The following is an 11,084-nucleotide window of genomic DNA, read 5'->3' on the forward strand; positions in this document are numbered from 1 at the left end:
CTACAAGTTTTAAAGTTGTGAACATTTTAAATCGGTTGGTTCGGATTACACACAAATTAGATTAATACCTGTGTCCCACAAAGCATTGCCTTACAATTCTAGACCTGCACTACAAATGTTGCATTTAGTGTCTGATGTAGAGTCTGATGAGTTATGGCATGATGGCAAGAAGAATAGAAAAACTAAATATTATCCCCACATTTTGTGTTACTGTTGTAACAAAACACAACAACACAACACTCATTGTGTGTTTATTGTACTAATAATTCTGTGTGCTTCGTGTGTTCTGTGTCGGTGTGTGTTGTGCCTTGTTGGTGGTAGGTTTTTTGTAGTCTATTCTACGCTGTGCAGTGCTGTGATGCTTTGTGTTCAGGTTTGTTTATGTTGGGTTCAAAGACTGGTACCTGTTGAGTATTCTGCTTGTTTTGGGGATTATTGCTCTCTGCTTCTTAAGTCTCCTGTAATCTGCAGCCCAATCAAAGCTTCAAAAATCAAGCTGTTCCCTGCCTAAAGGGCTTAATCTAACAAATTGCTTTTTTTGTGCTCTTGTCCCCTTATAAAATCACTCTCCTGCTCTCCATTCAACCACCATCTGCCTTCCATCACTCTTTCTTCCCCTCCTTCTTTCCCTTTCTCCACTCTCCCTCCACTCACTTTATTCTTCCCTGTTTTTGCTCTTTACTGCTTTCTGCCCAACTTCCCTGCTTGTCGCGCCTCGCATTGGTTGTGCTCCTCTGGCCATGCGATGACTGTGTCCTTTACCAGAGTGTCACCTGTGTCCTCGCTCAGCCTCTGCCAGTTCCCTGAACCCATCTCGTGGACCCGTTCGAAGCCGCAGCATTGACCGGCAGAAGAGCGGCATGACCACCTCTGTTTCTGCAGATGGAGCCCTAGACCCCTCACTGGTGAGAGCTTCTCTTTATGTTTGTGGTACGAACACCTCTGTTCAGCAAAGAGAACTGTTTCTATTGAACAGTTACATAAAGGAAAGTGTAATGTTGAGAATTAACTGATTTCCTTATTGTCCTCCCTCTTTTTCCTCCTGCAGTTTCGCCTCCATATTGAATGAGCATTATCTAGTTTAATTCTGATTCTCTTGATACATCACATACATAAGAACTAAAATGCACAATGTAGCTGACAGACATGGTATTATTACCAGAGGAGGTTTGTCTGGTTGTTTTATGTAGTTTGTCGAGTTTCTCATACTTTTGAAAAATTGGGGTATGAATTATCTACCAAATAATGACACCTGTTAGACTTAAACTGTCAACAATTATATATCAAATTGTGAATTTAACTTGTTTGTTTTTGATACAAAGATATGATCGGAGAGATAATATTTTGTCTATTTCGATTTACTGATGTAGTAAGTGTGGTGCAGTTATAATGGTTTCTCTGATCTAACCCGTATTCAAATTACAGATTGATAATAGATACTCTCAAATTGGTGCATGTGTATTACTGTGAGAAGTCTTTTTATTCACTCTGTTGGAAATAGAATATTACTTTTTTATTATACCAGAAATATTCTCTGTTAGTTCTCATGGGAAGGCCATTTCATTGATTTGGGGGAAAAAGGAAAAGACTACAACATTTAGTAATTGACAATTACAGAATGAGATGGATACCTCTCCCATAGCCTGCCAACCAGAATGAGCATATACGATACATGCATGCCGCTAGAGACTTATGTATATGCTCATATCCTGCTGAATTTGCCTTACAAAGTACTTCTGCAGGATGCTAACCATAGGGAAATGTTCCTCCAGCTGTTCATTGACCTTTGCTGCTTTACACATTCCCTTAATGTTCTTCGGCTTGCTGCTTTACATACAACATGTCATGCATGGTATAAGAGATGTCTCGGACAGTGTCAATTGATGCACTGAAGTGTCTTGTTCTCTCTCAACCTTCCTTCCATTCTCTTCCTCCCCTCCTCCTCCCCCTCCATGGCTGTGAAGGACATCATTGTCATAGCTTGAGACAAAGGGATCCACAGTAGCCTTATTAGGGACATATCAGCCCATGCAAAGCAGACCACACCCTGAGCCTGGGGCCAGATGTCAAAGCTTTTGACTGTCCCTACCATTTCATTGTTGTCTCTCTTCCCCACATGCACAGATTTGTGTAAAGATAATTTAAATTGTGTGACCCTTGGGTCAAGTTGGGCAGTTAAAACAGATTATCAAGGTTATCTTTCTTAAGTGGGGATATTAATATAAACAAATTACCAAAAGGTAAATAAGATACCGTTTATAATACAAGATTTATCTACATAGGTTTTCTGCAAATTCCATGCATCTATTCTTTGCTTATGAAAGGATATTATGAGTAAGGATGAAAACTTCTAACAAAGATGCATAAAATACAAATAAATCGTTTTTCTTCACTTAGCAATCAGTGCTAAAGGTTTGGGGTGGTCAAGAGCTTTTTATCTGGGTTCGGCCGTGGGTCACATGACCAGCCTTGCTCATGCCCCTCTGTCATCAGGTTTACAGGTGACAAACAGAGCACATGAGCATTAAAAATAGATGAATTCAAACCTGACCCACGGCCTCTCCCACACAAGCATTGTGTCACTGCTGAATCCCCAGTGGAACTAATGGATGCAGATTTAGTAAAATTAGGAATTATGCTAGATACTATGTGCTCTTTAAGGACTCTTAGATCATTAAAGCCATAAAGTTATTTGATTGTACAGCTTAAAAGAGACAGTGACTATGACTAAGCACGGATATGTTGAAAATGAGAAATTGTTTTTGTGAAATTGTATGCCCAATTTGAGTTTGTTGCCTGCAACACGTTTCAAAAATGTTCAGACAGTGTCTCTTTTTGTGTCATTCTATGCTTCATAATTCAGTTCAATGGGTGACACGTTGGTACTGTAGGCAGACCAGTTTAGCACCTGGACCCTGTGGAGCCATTCTGTTGTAATATGTGATTGTGCTTTGCAACAAGCGAGGCCATATCTGAAAGAGAAGAGATATATGTGGCTCCAAAACCTGTATATATTGTTCAGCATTTATGGTTCCTTCACAAATGTGCAGGTTACCTAGGCCATGTGCACTACCATTACGGATGAGTTTCAGCTAGCAGTTGTGAAAACAGTGATAAATTGTTTTCACAGACTGTGTTTTTTTAAAGTGTTCCTGAGCCCATGCAGTGATGTCCACTACAGAATCGTGTCTGTTTTTAATGACAGGCTGTCTGAGGGCCACCTAATAATGTTTTAATAGACAAAGAATGAAAAGAGAGATGTATTTATAAATGTTCCAGTGAGAAGTTATTATGGCTGTGTGAATTGAACTTGTTTGATTTCAGTTATACTTTGCTAAATGATTTTCAGCCACACAGAATAAGATAAACATTAACGTTTAAAAATAAGTGTTCTTGTGCATTATTTCACTTGTGAGTAATTTTCGTGGTCGTAGTTTATTGATGGTTATGAAAAACTGTGTCACTTCTTTTCCCATCTCTGCTGAACCACAGAAGGACAAGCAGTTACCATCGCCTGGCAGGCAACGCCCCCCCTCCCCATCTTCTACTCTGGTACGCAACCGTTCACCATCTCCAGCTCCCATTCCAGCCCCAAAGAGGACACCTTCTCCATCAGCTGCCAAGTAAAACTACAGCCTTTCTAAAAACAGATTTGGGGATGATACCACGAACGTTTTTGAGAGTTTGAATACATTTAATTTAGATTGAACTTTCTATTTCCAGGCAAAATTCCAAAACACGTCCACCCTCACCAGGTGCAATGAAACAACGCCCGCCATCCCCCCAGCCTACATCTAAACCACCACCTATACAGAAACCAGCTCTCACTCCAACAGGACCCCCAACCCTGCGAAAGAGGGACTCTAAGTCCAAGGATCTGTGTCCTGTCCCCGGTGTAGCTCTGCAGTCCCCTGACTCTAGCAAAACCAAAGAGAAAGATGGTGAGCAGTTTAGTCTTATGAAAGCAATTCACTTTGAATGTTTGATTGTGCATCATGGAAGCACATGTAATCATGTTTTAGAAGGTCTTTCAGGCAGGCTTTAATACAACAGGCAGCTGAAAGATTTTAATTAGTCAGTACTAATATTTGCCAAGACTGATAGTTCTACTGGAAACCAGGATGTTTGCACTGATGCATGGAGGCAACTTCTGACCCCCCCGCTCTCTTATCTCTCTGTTGTCAGCTGTGCTTGCAGCAGCCACTTTACTCGAAGCAGAAAACCTCTGTGATCATGGTGTAATACCGCTTCAAGGAGAGTCATTTTGGTTTAAAAGCTGTAGAATATGACCATCTGCTTCAAAAGTCAATCTACAATACTACATGTGTGTGTTATTTTGTGCTGCAAACTGACGTGGCAGCAGCTCAGTTGGCTGTAAATCTCAGTGGAGCCGGAGACTAATATCGTTCCAGCTGGAGTCACATCCTGTCACAGAATCTGGGTTGTTGTTGCTGCCACCTATTGGAGAGAAGCATGTTCTGCACACTGATATAGCTTTAAAATGATATAACACCTCATGCAAGCAGAGAAAAACAAATTTTCTACTCAGTTTAGTATTCTTATTGGCATGAATGTCAGTCTCAATATATTGCCATAGCATAATTATTTACATATTAACTGAACAAACCGAAAAGATTCTGCACATTAGTTTCATCTAGCAGTCCTTCTCACGGCCTTCTATAGCTTAATACAATGACGGTAGAAACATTTATTTCATATTCTTTATTATCATGTTGCTTAAGCACACATGCTCTATTCCTACAGAGATAAATTGAGGTCTCACATAGAGAAAGGAGAAGATCATGTGATGGTTACACAACTGAGTATGAAGCCTTATTCTTTGTTTGTATAACCTCCAACACAAATCTAGCTTTCTTCTTTTACTGTCAATACAATAATCCTCTAATCCTCTCGCCTTTTTAAAAGCTAAATGTATGTTCTGTGTTTGTATTTCCACCTGAATCTGAAGCCTCTACAGGCACCAACTCAGCTGCTGAGGCGGCCAAGATTCTGGCTGAGAACCGCAGACTGATGAGAGAGCAGAAGGAGAAAGAGGAGCAGCTCAGGCTACAGAGGGAAGAAGAGGAAAAGTAAGGCTATTGGACAGCACCGTTTTCCCCCACAACACTTCTAGTTGCTAAAAGATTTCTTAAGAAAAGTGTAATTGTTATTAAGTCAAATCAAATGTGTGGTTTGTTTGTGAATTAATATTAAATAATGTCAAATAAGATACTCATGGTTAAACACATGGTTTAAAGGAATATTATGCTCTCTTTTTCTGTCTACTGAAACTGTCATAAACAACCCCTTACATGTCTTTTTTTAAAAACTTACCAGAAACTAAAAACTCACACACACTATAAGCTTTCAAACCATTTGCTTCTGTTTTTTTTTTTCTACTACTCCAGGTTAAGAAAGGAAGAGGAGGCACGTTTGGCGGAGGAGGCTCGACTGAAACGCCTGGAGGAGGAGGAGAAGCTCGCAGAGGAGAGAAAAATTCAAGAAGAGGAAGACGCTCGCCTGGCAGAGGAGGACCGGTTGAGACTGGCAGAGGAGGAGGCCGTGAAACAGGCTGAGCTCCAGAAGGAACGTGAGGAGGCCGAGGCCAAAGCCCTGGAGGAGGCCGAGAGAGTCCGTCAGGAGAGAGACCGCATCATGCAGCAGAACCAGCAAGAACGAATGGAGAGGAAGAAGGTATGAAGAGCTTAATGAAGGGGAGATTTTGATCAGTTATTTGGGCCTTGCTTTCTCTTAAAGGCTTTATATGCGATTTTTTGATCCAGCAGATGTCGTCCTTGAGCACCAGCATGAAACCAAAAAAACTTGTGCTGCATTGTTGTGTTAGCATGCTAGTGCTAGCGATCTTTATTATGCTCGTATCTTCATACTGCATGTAAATTTACCCGAAATGGCCGTGATCTAGAAACGCTTACGTGACATCCAAATAAGCAGTGAGTACAGTATGTTGTTCTTCTTTTCTCTAGTCCCTCAATTACACAACTTTTATACGTGAGGGGAAGAGTTGGCCGGGCGTCCTGGCGATGTAAACAAACTGAAGATAGGACTCGGAAAACTCTGAAAGCATCACAGACAGTGGGACTCATTACACCCATTGTAGACAGTCATGACTCAGAGTTATTTTCAGAGGATATACTTGATTTCTTTTACATTGAAGTGTGAAAAATCGCATATTAAGCCTTTAAGTAGTAAGATCAAATAGTGTCGTAAAGCACTCAAGGCTTATGCTGCATCAAAAGAGGTAACAGACAAATTGAATGTCATTTCCTGCCTTAACGACTTAGATTAAAAACATTTAAGACAACATTTTAACAGAGTAAATTCTTAATGTGCCTCATGTAGATCCAAATAACACAAAATGTTTTTTTTTCCCATTTCAGAGAATTGAAGAGATAATGAAGAGAACAAGAAAGGGGGAACAAAATGACTTGAGGGTGAGCTCACATTCATTCATCTCACATGTGTCAAAGATCATCTACACTGTGTGTGTGATCACATGTTGTTTGTGTCTCCTGGATAGAGAGAAGATGATGATGACGATAAATGTTCACAGGAGGATGGAGATGAGGGAATGGACCAGATCAACTCTGACACCATGAGTAAGTGTTTTCCTCCTCTTGTTTTCACACTGATGATGTTCAGGATGTCAGACAACATAAAGATTTATACGTGCATTTTTTAAATTAATTTAGTATTTTCCACTGAAGGTGTGTTTCCTCTCTTTGTGTTAGTTTTCATAGGCTTTACATTAAGTTTGTTTGTGTGAATTTACATTACTCATAGTGACTCATCGACTTATTTCCCCTGTGTTACTGTAGGCCAGTCAGATGACATCCCACTGGAGGAAGATACAGAAGAGTGTGGTCTGTCCTGTGGAGACCTGGGGAATCAACGAGAGGAGCCCCTGGGCAGTGTGAATGGAAAACCAGAGACAGACGACAAGGAGAATAACAACGGCATGAGCACAGATGAGACTCAGGCTGTAAGGTATGACTTGCAAAAAGATAATGAAACCCACATACACACGGCTCAGAGTTGTGCTCACAATGCTTTGATTGTTGACGGCTGATTTCTGATTAACAGAAGAAGGGAAATTTACCACTTAGAATGAAAAATATGGGCCCTTCTAGTAGATTAGAGCACCCACAGCTCTCTGCTTCTATGTAAACATCTCTAACATCAACTGCTGCATGTTGTCTCTCAACCAGTACTCATACTGTGCCAGTACCTCAAGGCCAATACCTGAACCCATCAGAACTCTGATAAGGGGAAGTGACTCTGCAGTATAACAATTGTCTTGAATTGTGTCAGGAGAGGAATGAGGCCTCCGTTATTTCACAATCTATTTCTTGTAGCTCAGAGGTTGTTGTTGTTGTACACAGAGAAGAAAAAATTGCATGCTTAATATTAGATGTAGAGGACAATTCCAACTGAATTTGGTGGCAAATCCTGAGTCAGACTAAATAACAGGAAAAACCGTTTGTCAAATAATTTCACGCCCAGCTGTTTGAGACAAGTGTCTTTTAAAAAAATTGAACTATGTATTTGTTTACCAGGGAATGTTTCTCTCAGTAGGAATCCATTGAAAATGAGTAGATTTCTCTCAGTATTGCACTCACTTCTCAACCTCTCGCTCAGCAATAAACTAAACCTGTGTTTTGTTTTGATCAAATCGTTCTCTCACCTCTCCTCTGCAGTCCGATGCCTAAGGGTCGCCTCGTTGAAGGCTCGGAGTTCTTGAATGAGCAGGACTCTGCCAAGGTGGTATCAGGTGTTAATGGTAAATCTACCCAGTGGAGCTTTGAGGAGCTCAATGATCTGAACGTCCACTCCAAGACCCGGCCCATAATGGAGGCTGAGGACAGTAACCAGGTCTTGATCAACTGTGATGGGAGCTCAGAAGGGCCAAGGGTAGCCTTAGAGGACAAGGGAACCCCGGTCAACAACCTGCATTCCTCTAGTCAACCCTTAGAAACCATGTCAGGTGAGTTACACCTCTTCATCTAATGGGAATTTCCCTCTTTTTATGTACTTTTCTTAAAGAAAAACTAACTATTTCTCCTCTTTTCTCTGAAGAGATTTGATGCTACAGACGTCTCTGAGAAGCCTCTTTCTGTTGCACTCGTGAAGTTCCTGTCCAGCTGAGCTCCTTTACAAAAAAATCCTCCACAAGTTCCAGACAGCTTCTTCCTCTCTCTTCTCTTCTGCCAGAGGGAGGAGTACAAGGTGAAGCAGAACTACCACCCCAAGTGCTACATTTGCACCCTGAATGATGAGCAAACAGATATATAAATATTATACGTACCGGTATATAAAGGTTATGCTTCAGGGAAATTCCATATATTCCTTCAGTGTTCTTGCTTAAAGTTTCCTTCCCCTCCATGTTGTTTGTTCTTTCCAGATGTTTTTTTTTTTTCTTCTATGTTGTGTCCAATTTTGACAATGTTTTATAAGAGTTTTGTCTCGTGAGGGGTGCATTGTTGTAATTTATTAATTTTTGGCTTCTTTACCGTAATTATTGTTCTATGTTTAGTCTTTTTTTTTTTCCCTTGTATGAAAATATTCTATGACTCTTGTACATTAGGCTGTGTGAATTGAATATATGTTAATATTGTGAGTTGAAGGAAGGAGAGTTAATGCATTCTGTTTGATATCTAAATTTACTTGACTGGCTGCTTTTTGCAGCATCCAGCAATATGGCCTTACTACTATTTCCCAACTTCTAATTTCTAATGTGAATTTGCTTGTGCTGAGGTCGACACATTGACAGTTAATCAATGATATGTCATGCACATGCACTTGGGGGTGAATTCTGTATTTATTCACTTCAATTCCCAGGGTTGTGTCCTTCATCCGGATATTTTGATGAAAGCACACGTCTTGTCTCCCAGCTTTCCTCACCATGTGTTCCCTTTTTGGCTAATAGAGGGCTCCGGAAGCACAGCTCCAGCTGTTACATTTAGAGTTGACAAATGTTGAGATTCATGAATACACAGTAGTTTAATTTACATGTTCCAATAGAGTTAAAAAGTTTGATATTTGCTCATGGTCCATTTAGTTTACTTTTCTTTTTTATATATGTACATAGAATTCATGTTTACTAACATTTTTGCAATTTAAATCAGATTCAGAGTTTCATTAGTTTAAGTCTCAACCCAAGTGACGACAGTTGGACCGAACAGCTGTTTGAACATCTGTAACTGTAACAAACTCACTTAATATACAGATGAAGCCCAATAGTTTCCTGTATGCATTTATAACCAAACTTAACTTGAATGTTCGGCTGTTCTGTCTCAAGTTCACCTTTCCTGAACTGAAAGTAAGGTTTACATTTATCTGGTCTTAATTGAGCTTCATCAACACATCCACACACACACACACACACACACACACACACACACACACACACACACACACACACACACACACACACACACACACACACACACACACACACACACACACACACACACACACACACACACACACACACACCTTTCCTTTCACAGTTTGGTCTGCAAGACTACTTCAGTAATTCAAATGATTTCCCTCTCATCTTTCCAACAGAATAGCTGCTACATCTGACAAATTGCATTTCAAATATTTTTATAAGATAAAATTTGGCTGTTTGTTTATATAAGGAAATACATGTCTACATATATTTAAGTGTTATTGTGTATAGAATCAGTATTAGGCAAACAAAGCCATGTTTAGGAGGGAGTGGCTTCAGGATGTGGATTATTGAAGTCTCTATGTGTGTGTGACTATGCTATAAGTCAGGTTTCTGTTTGACTCAAACCCTGTGGCAGCCTGGAAACCCAGAGTTCACATCCTCCCCCCCCCCTCCCTTTTGTGTTTCTTTGTTTTCAAGTTTAAGGTCTTTTAGCTTCACATGTACAAACCGTAGTTCTGATCATCGCCTCACAGGGACTTCACAGGTTTTGGTAGAGTTGTTGCAGCCCTTAGCAACACATCTGACAGGATACACTGTAAGTCATGGCTGTGCCTCTTCATGATGCTTTTAATGTCATCAACAAATGTTTTACATTATGTCTGAGGATATCTAGATGTTGGATAGTAATGGTAGGCAAATCAGCTCAGGTCGCAACTTTTATACTTTGAAAGATGAGCCAGGGCCCATTGTATACAAAAAAGACATGGGTCAGACTTGTTTTCCATTTCAGTTCAGGGTATGTCGTGGATTTTGTTAGTTTGTCTAATTTTGCTTTTGCTCTAACAGTAAAAGCATGAGGTTTGGGGACCTTGAATTTTGCCTTGTTCTCCGCTGGCTTTCAGACCCTCATTCTAACAAAAATCCTCTTGTAAATAAAAACTAGGGGCTTTAGGTGTTAGCTGTGATTAATAAGCTCAATGAATGTAACGCCAGACTACAGAGTCCGTCCCTTATCACTTACCCTGTGTCTAGAAGCTCCCCCCCCCCCCCCCCCCCACCCCCGCTTTAAGCTTTCTCACATTATTCATCTAGAATCGAGGAGACTCATTGCACTGTCCCATATTACTCACTATATTTAAAGACTGGTTACCAAGTGTAGCTTTACTGTACAGACTCAAAGAAGAGTGGTGTGATGTTCTCAATGGAAAAAAGAAAGTTGCAATTATACGCAGAAACCCCCCCCCCCCAACCTTCCCTCCTCTCCTCCACCTGTTGAAGGGGACTGTTGTAGCTGCTGCTTAAACCGATACTGTATCTATTCCAGGTCCTGCTGCATCTTAGAGGGCTACAAGACAGAGCTCACTGTCCTCAATGTTGTCTTTAACAATAGGATAGACCGGTGCCTTAGATTGAGATTTAGTATTTTTAATGTATCACAGTTAACTGAGAAAGCTTGTCCTTACCTCAGCCTCGACAATCAGCCCACCCGACCTGGGGGGCTTTGTGAATACAAATATTTTCTCTGGAAGATTTACTAAACCTTATAACCCCCTGTCTGCTAATTCGATGTGTACTGTACATATATCTAAAGTGTACTGAGATGAGACAACCCGTCAAAAAAAATAAAGTCTTGCTAAAATACTCCTTTGCATGTTTTTGATTTCTTGCTGTA

The 11,084-nt window shown here is 40.5% G+C and overlaps 1 protein-coding gene across 15 annotated transcripts in view; it reads left to right on the plus strand.

The window, feature by feature from the left end:
• Positions 1-11,053, plus strand: part of map7d3 (MAP7 domain containing 3) — a 28,150-nt gene extending 17,097 nt beyond the window's left edge. For 10 of the 15 annotated variants that reach the window (XM_061048412.1, XM_061048416.1, XM_061048420.1 and 7 more), the window contains 10 exons: positions 766-905; positions 3,493-3,623; positions 3,724-3,941; positions 4,970-5,090; positions 5,409-5,694; positions 6,399-6,452; positions 6,539-6,617; positions 6,837-7,005; positions 7,716-8,002; positions 8,095-11,053. In XM_061048412.1, coding sequence (XP_060904395.1) covers positions 766-905; positions 3,493-3,623; positions 3,724-3,941; positions 4,970-5,090; positions 5,409-5,694; positions 6,399-6,452; positions 6,539-6,617; positions 6,837-7,005; positions 7,716-8,002; positions 8,095-8,102 — 1,493 coding nt within the window. In that variant the 3' untranslated portion in view covers positions 8,103-11,053. The remainder of the gene's footprint in view (positions 1-765; positions 906-3,492; positions 3,624-3,723; positions 3,942-4,969; positions 5,091-5,408; positions 5,695-6,398; positions 6,453-6,538; positions 6,618-6,836; positions 7,006-7,715; positions 8,003-8,094) is intronic. The other 5 variants (XM_061048413.1, XM_061048417.1, XM_061048421.1 and 2 more) reach the window with 1 other exon arrangement.
• Positions 11,054-11,084: the final 31 nt, after the last annotated feature.

This window comes from Labrus mixtus, chromosome 10 (genome assembly GCF_963584025.1).
Source record: "Labrus mixtus chromosome 10, fLabMix1.1, whole genome shotgun sequence".
Lineage (NCBI taxonomy): Eukaryota > Metazoa > Chordata > Actinopteri > Labriformes > Labridae > Labrus > Labrus mixtus.